This window comes from Lithobates pipiens, unplaced genomic scaffold (genome assembly GCF_037356315.1).
Source record: "Lithobates pipiens isolate NorthernLeopardFrog02 unplaced genomic scaffold, aLitPip1_a1.2 Scaffold_19, whole genome shotgun sequence".
NCBI classification, from domain to species: Eukaryota; Metazoa; Chordata; class Amphibia; order Anura; family Ranidae; genus Lithobates; species Lithobates pipiens.
The window spans coordinates 468,619,712-468,635,665 of record NW_027507764.1 but is presented as its reverse complement, the minus strand read 5'-3'; the positions used below and the strand labels follow the sequence as shown (position 1 = coordinate 468,635,665).

Below are 15,954 nucleotides of genomic sequence, written 5' to 3'. Positions count from 1 at the left end.
TGGTTAACCCCTTCACTACCAGTGACATTTTTACAGTAATCAATGCAATTTTAAAGCATTGATCACTGTATTAATGCCAATGGTCCTCAAAATGTGTCATACCGTATATACTCGAGTATAAGCCGAGATTTTCAGCCTCTTTTTTGAGGCTGAAAGTGCCCCCCTCGGCTTATACTCGAGTCACCGCTGTCTGACTGCCCGAACAGCGTGTCGAGCAGACAGACAGCGGCCATTCTACCTTTCAAAAGCCGCGCCTCCGGCTCCGCCTCCGCCTGTGATAGGCGGAACACTCAATTTCCCAGCAGTCAGTGTTCCGCCTATCACGGACATCGGCTCATCCTCGTACTACGGACGAGGATGAGACGATGTCTGTGATAGGCGGAACACAGACTGCTGGGAAATTGAGTGTTCCGCCTATCACAGGCGGAGGCGGGAGGCGCGGCTTTTGAACAGGGGAATGGCCGCCAGGGCGCCGACGAAGAGCGGCGATCCTGGCATGGGACGACACGGAGGCTCGGGACGGGACGACACGGAGGCTCGGGACGACACGGAGGCTCGGGACGGGACCGGACGGAGGCTTGGGACACAGGTAGGCTGGACACACAAGGCTGCACACACACACACACACACACACACACACACACACACACACACACACACACACACACACACACACACACACACACACACACACACACACACACACACACACACACAGGGATGGATGGATGGACACACACACACACAGGGATGGATGGATGGACACACACACACACACACACACACACACAGGGATGGATGGATGGATGGACGCACACACACACACACAGGGATGGATGGATGGACACACACACAGGGATGGACGGACACACAGGGATGGACGGACACACAGGGATGGACGGACACACACAGGGATGGACAGGCATATCTCACCCTCGGCTTATACACGAGTCAATAGGTTTCCCAGTTTTTTGGGGGTAAATTGGGGGCCTCGGCTTATACTCGGGTCGGCCTATACTCGAGTATATACGGTAATTGTCCGATTTGTCCGCCATAGTGTCGCAGTCGCGATAAAAATTGCTGATCGCCGCCATTACTAGTAAAAAAAATTAATAAAAATGCCATAAACTATCCCCTATTTTGTAGACGCTATAACTTTTGCACAAACCAATCAGACGCTTATTGCGACTTTTTTCTTTTTTTTTTTTTTACCAAAAATATGTAGAAGAATAGGTATCGGCCTAAACTGAGGAACAAATGTTTTTTTATATATTTTTGGGGGATATTTATTATAATAAAAAATAATGCGTATTTTTTTGTTTATAGAGCAAAAAATTTAAACCGAAGGGCTAATCAAATACCACCAAAAGAACGCTCTATTTGTGGGGAATAAAAGAACACCGATTTTGTTTGGGAGCCACATCGCACGACCGCACAATTGTCAGTTACACCCCTTTCACACCAGGGCGTTTTGCAGGCGCTATAGTGTTAGTAATAGCGCCTGCAATCCGCCTTAAAGAAGCTGCACCTTTATGTGTAGTGTGAAAGCCCCGATGGCTTTCACACTACAGCGGTGCGCTGGCAGGATGTCAGAAAAAATTCCTGCCAGCAGCTTCTTTGGAGTGGTGAAGGAGCGGTGTGCTTACCGCTCCTCCACCGCTGCTCCCCATTGAAATCAATGCGGCAGCGCTGTAATACCGCAGGCAAAACGCCGCTATTGCGTCATATTCCCGGCGGTTTTAACCCTTTCGCGGCCGCTAGCGTGGGTTAAAGCGCCCCACTAGCGGCCGAAATCTGCTGCAAATCCGGCGGTAAAACGCCACTAAAAATAGCGGCGTATTACCACCGACGCAATGGGCGGTGTGGTGTGAAAGGGGTCTTAAAGTGACGCCGTGCCGAATCGCAAAAAGTGCTCTGGTCAGGAAGGGGGTAAATCCTTCTGGGGCTAAAGTGGTTAAATTATTTAGTGAGTGTCAAATTATCTGGCTTTAGAGAGCCGAATGCATCTCTGGCTACAAGACCGTAAATTTTGGCAGCAGTAACATTGTTTCCTAGGTCCCTTTATTGTCTTGTATGTAAACTTTGTATTCTTTTACAGAATATGTGGAAGTGAACCATGACCTCATTAGAACAATTTCCATATCAAGAGAAAAACCTGAAGGAGCTGGAGAAACGCATAGTCTGCCGGGATCCACAGTTATCAACGCTGCTGGCGATATTTGGAGAGGTGATTGTCGTGTTTCTGTGCTTTCTTTTCAACTTATCTTAAAGTATGGAGTGACAAATAGTGTAGCGCTAAATAAGTGAGAAAATGTCGGTAATGAAGCAGACGCTATACCGCACATAAATAATAAAATGTGTAATTACGTGAAAAAATACAAATATTAATTCGCTCAAAACACAACATAAGTGTAAAAGTGTATCGATACTGGTAGGTATCAATAACTAAAATGTGAGTCCCAGTGAAATAGTCCACATATGTTGAATGGTACAAATATTGCTGTTAATCTTCCCAACGGGGAAATCAGACAATCCACAGATCAGATGAAACCAGAAATGACGGCTTGTCTGAAGTAACTTCAAAGAATGGTTAAACACTCTTGTCAGAGAGGGTGGACTCATCTGTCATACAACGGTTGAGTCAACAGCGCTTGAGGTCCAAAAATGGAACCAATGGTGAGTTGATAGTGGTCCAGGCAGATGGCTCAGCTGTCTCCAAATTGGGAGGACTTCCAGTATTAAAGGCTGTGGTATGCGTCTCTCAGGGCGACAGGATCCAATTGACTTTTACGTTTTAAATATATTTTTTGTGATCACATGTCATAATTTTGTTATAGTTTTTATGACCCTTTTTTTTTTAAATGAACCCAATGGTTACTATCTGATCTGCACCATTTGGAGCCTTTTTTTCTTTTTTTTTCCCTACTTGCTGACTATCCTCTACATTTGGGGTTGGCACCCCAATGCGATCAATTGGATCCTGTCGCCCTGAGAGACGCACACCACAGCCTTTAATACTGGAAGTCTTCCCAATTTGGAGACAGCTGAGCCATCTGCCTGGACCACTATCAACTCTCCATTGGTTCCATTTTTGGACCTCAAGCGCTGTTGACTCAACCGTCTTATGACAGATGAGTCCACCCTCTCTGGTAAGAGAGTTTAACCATTCTTTGAAGTTACTTCAGACAAGCCGTCATTTCTGGTTTCATCTGATCTGTGGATTGTCTGATTTCCCCGTTGGGAAGATTAACAGCAGAATTTGTTTACCATTCAACATATGTGGACTATTTCACTGGGACTCACATTTTTTTTTTTTTGCAAATTTATATTTTATTCAAAGGGCAAGAAAATATGGAGCAAAACATATAAGTAAAACAATGAACCAATAGGCATACAAGATAGATCGATATAATAACAAGTAGCCATACAACATACATCTGTGGTACTTCGCCCTACGGAACAAAGAGACGGGAACATCTAACATCTCAAACCCATCTAAGCAACTCCTTCCATAGCTCCCAGGAAAAGAGCCTATCCCGTACTGGGGTCTCCAGTTCCATACCGTAAAGGCCAAATGCCCTTATCACAATTATTCCACAAACACTAGTCAGCCCCATAAATCCCATCCAGATTTCAAACCTATATATAGAAAAAAAGTTTTGGGCGTGGAGGGCACCCTAACGTACCCCCCAGGCCCAAACCCTTAAACAAAAGAAAAAGGAGAGTGTTAAAAGGGGAACAAGAAATAGCTGGAAAATTAGACACAAGAGAATGTGAGACAAAAAATATATATAATAAAAAAAATAAAAAATAAAAAGGGGGGGGGGGAGGAAAGGGTAGAATAAGGGGTAGGGTCCATGAGGTCCATGGAGGCAGAACTGCCCCCCTGTATCAAACAGCAAAAACCGGGCACCAAATTCTCCGTGATGATCTGTACGTTCTGTCAATGATTCATACCCAAGGAATGTCCTCCACTATTCGAGGCATCCCCATCCAGAAGTGCCCTGCCCTCCCGTGAAGATATAAATATATTCCATTTTGACCTTGTCTTAATAAATTGCTCGTTCTGTCCCCTGTACGTCAAAATGAAGTCTTCCATTCTCTTAATGTCCTCTACCCTTCTCAGCCACATACCAATTGTCGGTGAATGGGTATTCTTCCATCGCAGTGGAATACACGCTTTGGCGGCATCTAGAAGATGCCGAACCACGGAGGTCTGATATTTCTTGCGGGACATATTCGTGGCATGAAGGAGATAAAAGGCAGGACCATCCGGAACAGGAATGTCAGTAAACTTGGTGATCGTTTCCCCAACTGTCTTCCAGAACCGCTCCAAAAGTGGGCATGACCAGAAGACATGGAGGATCGTACCCTCTTCCCTCCGACATCTCCAACATCTGTCTGACGATGTCGGAAAAAAACGATGTAACTTCGCCGGGGTATTATACCATCTGGTTACAATTTTAAAGTTAGTCTCCTGTGTTCTTGAGCAAATGGAGGATTTGTGTGTAAAATATAAAATATTTTGTCTTTGGCGTATCGAAAATCTGCACCGCATATCCCTCTCCCAGGCCCCCAGGCAATTCGGACCACTGTCGTCAGGTGCAACGGTCAGTATGTGATATGTGGCTGATAAGGCATGGGGCATGGCCCCTCCCTCCGAGCAATAGGCTTCATAAGAGGTCAAACTTTGATTATAGCTGTCAGGGGGAGCCAGGGACCTCAGAAAATGATTCAATTGGATTGCTTTCCAAAAATCTAGTTTATACAGACCCTCCGGGTCCATTAGGTCAGTGGTAGTCACCCATTTGCCCCCCTTAAGAAAGTGGGACGCCTGGTAAATCCCGGAAGTCCTAAGGGAACGGAACACTGGTTCCATGACCCCGGGAGAACACTCCGGGGTCCCTAAAATTGGGCAGAGTGGAGAAGTCCGCGAAACCAGCCCAGCACTCACAAAGAGAGACGCACAGATGCGTGAGGTTATTCCTATAAGAGGATGGTTTTTCACCCTATTTGGTAATCTACTGTGGCACCAAGGAGCCCTGTTCAGTGCCACTCCCATTTGGGCTTGTTCCAACTGGGTCCACAGTTTGATATCGTAATGTCTGTTCCAATCAATCAATCTAGTCAGATGGATGGCCTGGTAGTAGCTACGGAGATCCGGTATCGCTAAACCTCCCTGCTGTTTCGGACGGGTCAATTGTCGATAGTTAAGTCTCGGTCGTTTGTGAGCCCAAATAAAATTAGATATTAACATCCTGGTCTGTAAAAAGTAGTGAGAGGGAATCTTGATCGGCAACGCTTGCAAAAGGTAAAGGAACTTAGGCAGGATGCACATCTTAACGATGTTGCATCTGCCCAGCCAAGAGTGCAGACCTTTATTCCATTTAGCAAGCAGGGCCCGAATTGTCAACAGTAATGGGGGGAAGTTTAAAACATAAACTTGGGATATAGTTGGCGGAATATACGTTCCCAAATATTTCAGGGCCGTCAGGGTCCATTTGAAATTAAAGTCCTGATAGAGTCTTGCTATAAGGCCCTGGGGAAGACCTATGCCCATTGCCTCAGATTTATGGAAATTAATCTTCATATTAGAGATATCACCATACTCCCTGAATTCCTGCATCAAATTGGGGAGAGAAATCGTTGGATTAGTCAGGGAAAATAACATATCATCTGCATATACAGCAGTTTTGTATTGTTTATCTCCCACTGGAATCCCCATAATGTTGGAATTGGCTCGCACCTTACATAGAAAGGGCTCCAGCGACAGGGCGAAAAGGAGAGGGGACAACGGGCATCCCTGGCGAGTGCCATTATGTATCTCAAAAGGTTCGGACAGAACTCCATTAACCCGAACCCGATCTATCGGGTTAGAGTAAATAGAGCCAATCCAATCCAATAGCCTCTCGCCAAAACCCACATAACGCAAAACAAACGTCATGAATCTCCAATTCACCCTGTCGAAAGCCTTCTCCGCGTCCGTCCCCAGAAAAACACAGGGGGTCTTGGTGTCATTAACTATATGTAAAAGATTAAGCACCCTGACCGTGTTCTCGTGCTTCCCTGGTGGGCACAAAGCCCACCTGGTCCAAGTGGATCAGTGACGGGAGAAGGCCTTGTATTCTGGATGCCAATAATTTCGTAAATATCTTAAGGTCTGTGTTAAGTAGTGAGATTGGTCTATAACTACTACACTGTGAAGGGTCCTTTTCCCTCCTTGGGGATTACCGTGATATGAGCAAGCAGGGATTCCCTTGGGAATATCTGTGTTGTCCCCAGCGAGTTGAGGAATTTAAGCATAAAATTCCCCAATGACGGTAGTAACATTTTATAATATAGGGCCGTAAACCCATCTGGTCCCGGGGCCTTCCCTATCTTTGCCCCCCTTACCGCCGCCTGCAGCTCCTTCTGGGTAACAGGTTCATCTAGTGCCCTACTTTCCTCCTGACAGCTTGGGCATATCGGAGGCAGACAGATAGTCCTCGATATGGGTGTGAGGAAGCACAGGTGTTTGTAAATTATATAGAGACCCATAAAATTCTTTAAATTCCCCCGCTATTTCCCGTGGGAGGTCCTAATATGGGGCACGTAATTCGCAAGCGCTTGTTCTTTTAACGTTTGAGCTAGAATTCTACCGCACTTATTGCCAGACTCGTATGTAATTCGTTGGCATTTTTGTAAGGCTGCTTTGGCTTGAGATTGCATTAAGTCGGTAATTTTATTCCGCAGGAGCCTAATTTCCGTTTCGCCTGCTGTAGTCTGAATGTGCTTATGCCTAGCCTCAGCTATGTGCAGGTCACTAAGTAAAGCTTTCACCTGTGCCATGCGTATCTTCTTGATACGCGCCCCATGCTTGATCAATACCCCACGAATAACCGCCTTCTGTGCCTCCCACACTATTCCTGGACTACTGTCAGGGATATCATTAAAAACAAAATATTGATCTAATTCCCTGACTACATCCTGGAGCACCTCCTTGTCCTGCAACAAACTTTCATTCAGCTTCCAACTCCGTGTCTTAGCAGTACCACCGTCCATTAGGGAATAGGATATTAAAATGGGGGCATGGTCTGACCACGTAATTGGTTCAATAGAGGCGTCTCTAAGGGCATGCAAGTAGTCGTGAGGAATAAAGAAGTAATCAATTCTTGAATACTGTCTATGAGACGAAGAGTAGAATGTATAGTCTCTCTCTGACGGGTGGAGTAACCTCCACGCATCAATCAGCTGTGCTCTATGTATGGAGCGTACAATACGATGCCTGACACTTGGGGTAGGTATCAACGGTATATTAAAATCTCCTCCTACTATCAATTGGCCTGAGACAAACATCTGTAGAGTAGTCAGCGTCTTAGAAATGAAATGGTCTTGACTAGAATTGGGTGCATATATGTTCGCAAACGTAACAGCCACTCCCCCAATTAAGCCCTTAAGAAACAGGGATCTACCTTCCTGGTCCATTTTTACTTCTAAACATTTCCAGGGGACATGTCGAGCAATTAAAATAGAAACACCTCTGGACTTAGAAGTCACATTAGTGGAGTGATACACAGTCGGATACAGATTACTACGCAAGAAGGGTAGGCTCCCACTCACGCGTAGATCCTGCAGAAGCATACGCCTCTTTTCCGGGACATTTAAACCCTTCGCATTCAGGGAGAGAATTTTGACTGTCTCCATGGATCCCAGGTAAAAGTCCCAAATCAGGGACTTTGATAGGGAGGGAATTATAGAAAGATTAAGAAAGGACAAAAAAGTAAAGAAAAAAAAAATAAAAAATTTTATAAAATAAGAAAAAAGATACATAGCTGGTTCTCAGAGGGAGAACAGCCCAGTACTAAATTTACAGCACAATAGTGCTATTACGCCCACCAGCAAAGAGCTGGTAATCGGGCGCAGTCCTATGTGGGGTTGGGGAAAACCAGTGACCGAAAAATAGGCAGCCAGTCCTCCCCCCTCCCCAGACTTTGACTAATAGTGATAGATTATTTATGTCGACAGCTACAATAACCCAAATATACAGCCCAAAATTAAAAATTAATACAGATACTTTACCAATGACAGACAACAAATTACTTTGCAACATTGTTTATAAACACTGGGCCAAATGCCGCTAAGAGAACCAGAGTGATCCCCTTACCCCAAAAATACTCCCATACTTCAAAGGAAATTTTGAAACAAATAGACATTTCCCCAACCCCTTCCTTTCTCCTTTTTACAGAATAAAAACCGACCACCTCCCCAGCTTCCCCCTCCATTCTCGCCGAAAACATGACCAGGACTTCCCTCTTCACACATACAGCAGTAGTCTAACCCCCTTCTGAGTCTAATAAACCACAAAGTCTTCTTTCCTCCAAGTTTAGGGGGCATCCCATCAATGAAGAGGGGGGAGCACCGGGCAATCTAATCAAGCCCCCCTATAAAGTCCATCTCCCCAAAATTACTATTACCTTAAGAGATCCCCATATAACCAAGTGAACCATTGGTAAGTATATAAGACAGTTAACAGGCAAGGACGAGGTCTGCAAAAATGATCACATCATCATAGCATAGGGGGGGGGGGGAGGAGACGGGGAGGGGAGGGGACGGAAATAGGATTATGGATACAGGGATACAGAGATACAGAGATACAGAGATACAGGGAATCAGGAATATCTCAACACAAAACAGTCCGGCTCAGCATTCAATATAGTCCTGACAGATGGCAGTTGTAACTCACGTAACCCCGCCACCTACTGTCTCCACGGTCACCTCCTTGCCTTGTTCTAATCTTGGCACTAGGGTAGATGAGAACGTGAAGGAGCCGAGACTTGGCATGAAGGAGCCTTTAGCGAAATGATTGATGTGGGATAGCCTCCAGCCAATCAGGGACAGGTACCGGATCGGCCCCTACAAAAGCAAAAAAAGCTGGCAAGTCCGCAGTGGAGCGAAGAGTAAAGGAGCCATTGTCTCTCCGAAATGTAACCGCCAGGGGATAACCCCAGCGATAAGTGCACCCCTGTCTTTTCGCCACTTCCAGCGCAGGTCGCAGCAGTGCCCTCCTCTGCAACGTAGCTCTGGAGAGGTCTGGTAGTATTTTAACCATCGCCCCATTGATACTCACTTCTCCATGCTCCCATGCCTTTCTAAGGATCAATTCCTTCTGGGAGTACCTAAGGAGTCTGCAGAGCACATCTCTTGGTCTTCCTAGGTCTGTTGATTTGGGTCCCCGGGTACGGTGAACTCTATCCAGTTCAACCGTCAGGGCAGGGGTAATAGCAAGGATCTTATGAAATATCTCCCCCACCATCCCAGCCAGGTCCTCTGCTCCCGAAGTCTCTGGCAGCCCCCGCAGTCGCAGATTATTACGGCGGCCGTGGTCTTCCAAATCTTCCAAATGGAGTTGAAGATCTATGGTCGCAGCCTGCTGCCCGAACCGTACCTGCTCCAGCTCTACCACCCGTTGCGTAAGAGATTGTATTACTGCTTCTCCAGACTCAACTCTGTCAGACAAAGCCTGGATGTCCCCCCTTATCTCCTGCATGTCGCGTGCATGTGCCTCTTCCACCCGCAAGATGAGGGATTCCATGTCTGCTTTGGAGGGGAGAGCCCCAAAGTCCGCCCTGGTAGGCAAAGCCTGTAGGATCCTCCGCAGGTCGTCAGGCAGAGCGGGCGATGGCGATGACAGTGGGTGAGACGGAACAGCCATTGCAGGGTGCAGGAGGTTCAATGATGCCAGATGCGAGTCCCCGTCTATGGGCAGGGTAGGAGAGACCGGCTCAGCGGGAGGAGGTGTCTCGTCGGTGCGGGACGCACGTGGTGACTCAGCAGTACTACTGGACATTTTACTCTGCTGGTCTTGCGAGTCCCGTAGATACTGCTGCATAGATCGCTGCGGTGCTTTCGTGCGGGATCCGCCGGTAGGAGGTCTGGATCCGTGTCGTTTGGCGGGGCACATCCCTCTTGAAAAGTGCTATAGTAGCTGTCTGCTAGCTGGGTGAGGTGCGGAGGACCGGAGCACTTACTGCACGCGTCCTCACTCGGCCATTGCCAAGCCAGCTCACATTTTAGTTCTTGAAACCAACCAGTATCGATACACTTTTACACTTATGTTGTGTTTTGAGCGAATTAATATTTGTATTTTTTCACGTAATTGCACATTTTATTTATGTGCTGTATAGCGTCAGCTTCATTACCGACATTTTCTCACTTATTTAGCACTACACTATTTGTCACTCCATTTCCACTGAACTTTGTTTGAGTGTTAGCTGCTGATCTTTATTTTTAGTTTGCTTTAATCATAGCGCAGTGTTTCCCCTTTAAAATTATCTTAAAGTATAACTAAAGGCAAAACTTTTTTTTAGTTTTGGACAGAGTTGGAGAGGAATAAGATCACCTGTCGGTTTTTATTGCTGTCTGTGTCCCCATTAAGGACATTCATTGTCTTTATTTGTCCCGTTTACCATTATCATTGAAAGAGAAAGAAAAATCACAAATTTGGGGTTTTCCCCAGAAAAGTAATAGAGGGGAAATCTTTCAATGGGGACACTAGTTCTGGTGACCTGGGGGTTCCCCAAGGAATTCCCTTAATTTGTAGGGATTTCCTATCACTTCCTGCTTGGCTATGGGACAGAAAGTGAAAGGAAATCTCAATGGGACACAGATGGTGAAAAGGCCAATCGTTCATGCCAGAGGACCGCAAACACCCGCTGACAAAAGGGGAGCCGAGATCACTTATTTCCTGCGGCAGCACGCTCTTTCTTCTCCCGCTGCCATGACGAAAATGGCACCAGCAGAAAAGGTGCAGGGGTTGCAGCAGTAGGAGACTCGCAATCACTTGAGGATAGGCTGCTCTCCCCTATACAGTCAAAGGCTATCCCGCAATCAGACATGCAGCCAGACCCAGAACGGTCAGAGGGGACAGGCAATCACACAGAGGGGCCCCTTGGAGATATAGTATAGTGTGCCCACCAAGCAGGACGTCCAGGCCATGGTAGCCTCAATTGTGAATGCCCTCATGCAGGAGTTCCATGATCTCCGCTAGCAGGTTGACGCTGTGGAGGAAGGGGTGGTGGTTTTAGAATCCTCCACCACCACCACAGATGCCAGCATCACTACCCTGGAGACAGAGCACCAGGCCTTTCCGACACCATCTTGTCGAAGTCCAGTTGTGGCTGGGCAATGGAGAAAACAGGAGCAGGAGAAACAGCCTGCGCCTCCGGAATTCATGAGGCCACAATGGGTCCAGACTTCCGTGCCACAGTAGTAGCCATTTTAAACCAGGTATTAGGCAAGCCCCCTACCTCTGAGCTAAAGCTGGACAGGGTCCACCTTTGTACCTGGCCCCAGGGCGCTTACCTCATCCTCGCAGGGCCCTGCTACCCTGGATAAGCCACGAGATGTTCTATGCAGGGTACACTTTTTCACCATTAAAGAGGAGATCCTACGCCTGGCCTGGGCGAAAGGCCCGATTGACTTTGATGGAGCCCTCATACAGATCTACCCTGATCTCTCCAGGATAACATTGGTCTTGCAAGGGTTTCTGCGGCCTCTCCGCGCACCCGGATCACCTTCCAGACCTCTTTGGCTTTCTAGACAAGCCTGCTGGTATGATTACCCGCTCACCCCACCTTTGCCCAGACTGCAATTGATCAGACGACCCCCGCTCTCGTGGCCCTAGTCGCGAGGTCTCCAAATCCCATCCAACTACCTCAGAGGCTTGATTTCTTTTACTTCCGTAGCTGGTATGACACTACAGCAGCTGTCCTGGTGAGGCCCACTGCACTAGGTTCCTGTTGCCCCAGGCATACTTTGACTCTAGCCCGCACCGATCTGTACCTCCATCAGCCATTCATAGTTCAACTACACAATAGCAAAGGTGGACCCTTCAACATGGGGGAGGGGGGTTTTCTCTGTGATACTGGTAACTTTTATCCACTGCTCTCGACCTACGGGCACAGTTAGAATTGTTTTGTATTGACATATATGTTGCACTCCCATGCCCACCGTCCTCTTGATGGGGAGACACGAGGGCAAATGACAGGGGTCAACGGACAGGCTCCATACCCCATTACCTCTCCCTCTGCCCCTACTCCCCCACGGCCAAAACTGACCGTTTACATGCTGGTACCATGTGGCATTTCCTGATGGGGACTCTGCATTCCGAACTTGCCACACATTTTCTAACCCCCCGCATATCCTGGTTATTTCTCTTTATTTGATGAAAGGGTGATGGGGCCTGTCCAGTAGATGTGTCTCCTTAATCAGGGTGCTGCTATGGAGGGTTCCGGGGGCCTGTGTTTGTATCCTTGTCTGTGGTACATATCCATGCATGCTTTTTGACCCTCTGTTCTGGTGCTCTGTGGGTATAGTAAAGAAGCACTGCGCATACTGTTATTAAATACCTGGGCCCACTCGGAGCCTTCTCGATCTATAGGTCTCCCCCAGTGCACCATCACAGCAGGGTCCCAGATGCTGGTCAAATGTTACCTGGTTCCTATTTTTGGATCTTAATTCTTTGTTACGTTTTTAGTTTGGCTGGCTTTCTCACTGCTTGTATGTTTCTCTTTGCTTCCATACCGTGCCTCTCCAACTATTTTGATTTTGCTGTTGACCAATTGCTGTTCACTTTGAGCAGCCTCTAACGCTCCAACTACCCCAAATTAGGGTGGACCCCGGTGAAGGCTTTACTTGTGCTTAACCAGGGTCCTCAGCTTAACTACATTGTAGACAGACTATTCCCTCCCCCACCTCCCTCTATTCCCTCCTTTCCTTGCCGTCTTCTCTGTGTCTCTCTGTCCTCTCCACTCCCTGCCTCTCGCCTAGGGGGATCCCTTGGCTGGGGTTTTTCCCCCACACCTTTATTGTGCTCACTCGCAGACCAAAGGGCAATATGGATCCCCTTAAGGTCACCCCCCTCAATGTGCGTGGTCTTAACACTCTGGAAAAACACTCTCAGCTGTTCGCTGATTTGCGCAGATGTAAAACTCAAATTTTTGCAGGAAACACATTTCCGTGGTGATCCCTAGACTGGCTAATGGGGCCTTCCCGACGGCATATCAGAATTTCTACCATCTCCAAATCTAAGGGGGTTAGCATCCTGATGGCTAAATCAGTCCCATGGACATTTGAGGCACAACAGACAGATGCCCAGGGCCACTTCCTTCTTCTGAAGGGAAGGGTGTTAGACATGCGGTTCACCTTTGTCAACATCTATTTCCCAAACGTGGACCATCCGCAATTCTTGCGGAAGCTCCTTCCTGAGTTGCGGGGCACCTTAATTTTGCTATGGTTCCAACTCTAGATGTCTTGCGTGGCTACTCCCATCTCCCTTATTCTTGCCTAAAGGTGGATCTGCATACTCTACATCTGGTTGTCCCCTGGCGGTTGTTACACCCTCAAGACCGGGACTATTCCTTCACACCTACTTGCGACTAGACTATCTCTTGCTGATGCATAAAGATAAGCCCAGAGTAGTGTCCTCCTGTATTAAAAAGGGAACAGTAGGTCCTGCGCAAATCTATCAGAAATCCTATATTAAGTGCAAATGAAAAATAAATATATAAAAATAAACCCAGAACTTAAAATATATAGAAAGCAGGCAAAATACAAAAGTCCATATGGTGGATGTCACCGTCTAATTCACTGGCACCAATTGGGAAAACGCAGATAAAAACAGTACTTAAAAAATCCAGGGGCTGAAGACTCCCAGAACTCTCACCTCCAAGTGTAGAAAGATAGGCACATCAAACAAAGCAGACCACCTCCATTCTCATTCCCAGCCACCAGGCGGTCCTCAGCTACAGCCAACTAGGAAACCATGATCTCCACACTGGGCCACAAGGGGGCCATATAATACACTGTAGACTGTACTGTTGCTACGAGGAAGGTTTCCACAGGAGTGTGCAGCTAAAAAAAATAATAAACATGGAGAGAGGGAAGGCTCTGATAGTGTAGTTATTTTTGTCAAAATGGTAAAGTTTAATTAAAAAAAGTATAAAAATCAGACTCTCACATTTAAACAGAAAAACAGCACATAAAGCAAAATGGTGTTTTGGCGTTTTCCGCCAGTCCTACTTCCCAGGGAGTGGCCGTACGTCGTACTGGAAGTGAAGTAGGACTGGCGGAAACCGCCAAAACACCATTTTGCTTTATGTGCTGTTTTTCTGTTTAAATGTGAGAGTCCGATTTTTATACTTTTTTTTAATTAAACTTTACCATTTTGAGAAAATTACTACACTATCAGAGCCTTCCCTCTCTCTCCATGTTTATTATTTTTTTGAGCTGCACACTCCTGTGGAAACCTTCCTCGTAGCAACAGTACAGTCTACAGTGTATTATATGGCCCCCTTGTGGCCCAGTGCAGAGATCATTGTTTCCTAGTTGGCTGTAGCTGAGGACCCCCTGGTGGCTGGGAACGAGAATGGAGGTGGTCTGCTTTGTTTTGATGTGCCTATCTTTCTACACTTGGAGGTGAGAGTTCTGGGAGCCTTCAGCCCCTGGATTTTTTAAGTACTGTTTTTATCTGCGTTTTCCCAGTTGGTGCCAGTGAATTAGACGGTGACATCCACCATATGGACTTTTGTATTTTGCCTGCTTTCTATATATTAAGTTCTGGGTTTATTTTTATATATTTATTTTTCATTTGCACTTAGCACTTTATATAGGATTTCTGATAGATTTGCGCAGGACCTACTGTTCCCTTTTTTTTCATTTGATAGTTTGTGTAATGCTATCAGGTTCAGCTGCAGTTTCTAGCACCTTATTATAACATTTGCACGAGCACTTTTGTATATGATTTATTGTATGCATTTTTTCTATATTGATTTTTTATGAAGAGGTATGTTCACCCTACAGATTAGCTTTACCTGTGAAATAGTAGCGCAAAGGCTTTTTTCACTATTTGTCCTCCTGTATTGTCATCATATCTTTTTCAGACCATGCACTGATCCATCTGATGCTTCAACTGGGTCCAGTGGCCTGGACCCCTCCATCTTGGAGACTGAATGAGGCCCTGCACCAGTCAGAGGAGACCCGTTCTGAGCTACTGACCACATTGCGGGATTACTTCTCCATTAACAAAGCATCAGTCTCCAATCCCTTGGTGTAAACACAATACATCCCAAACAGGAGGGGACAAGAAAAAGTTGGTTCACAATGCTGCAAAGCAAGGGAATCCTGCTTCCACCGTTATTCCTTCAAAGACTGGAGTCCATTCATGGGGAGATAAACTCCCTTGCTATCTCCCATCCGTCTTGAACAGGCGATCGTGACCCATCGCTCTCACAGCGGGTTCACAAAAGCGATGGGGGATGTTTCAGTAGCATGGCGCCTGGGCAGAAGTGACATCAACGCGTTTCACTATGCTGATGCATAGCTGCGTCTCGACATAGTAGCGGCGTACGGATGTTTTGTCTCATTTGTTTTGTTGTCTCTCCCACATGTCTGTGTGTTTTTGGCTAGTCCATTGTGGCTTGCCATCACGTGATTTGGGTTAGTCTAGTACCTGCCACTCCTATTTACCTTCATGTTTTATATTCTATCAATAAATAATTGTTTTGATACTATCACACTAGTGTTTACTGTCACTCGATAAGCCCCAACTTTTTCTTGTCCTCTCCTGTTTGGGATGTATTGTGTTTACAGTTACTTTAGGGGCTGAATGACAGACTTTTATATTCATTTAAAACATGTTAATTCAAGCCTGTCTCTAATAAATGATAATAAATGTTTAACTCCAATCCCTTGGTGGTCTGGGAGGCACATAAGACAGTCGTTCGGGGTCCGCTGATAAGAATCGGAGCCCCCCCCCCCCCCCCCCAAATGGGAGAGAACCAGTCGCACGGAAGAACTCGTTTAGATGCGCAGCTGACATAAGGCCAGCCATGCCCGTTCAACATATCGGGATCTCCTTAGTGTTTGCAAGGAACTCCGCTCGCTCTTACTCCACAAAACTAAGCAAAAACTGGTATG

At 46.5% G+C, this 15,954-nt stretch overlaps 1 protein-coding gene across 2 annotated transcripts in view; it reads left to right on the top strand.

Annotated features, from left to right (window-relative positions):
* The window catches only part of ORC5 (origin recognition complex subunit 5), a 108,966-nt gene that overhangs the window by 11,756 nt on the left and 81,256 nt on the right, over positions 1 to 15,954 (top strand). For both annotated transcript variants that reach the window (XM_077492854.1, XM_077492853.1), the window contains exon 2: positions 2,099 to 2,227. In XM_077492854.1, coding sequence (XP_077348980.1) covers positions 2,117 to 2,227 — 111 coding nt within the window. In that variant the 5' untranslated portion in view covers positions 2,099 to 2,116. The remainder of the gene's footprint in view (positions 1 to 2,098; positions 2,228 to 15,954) is intronic.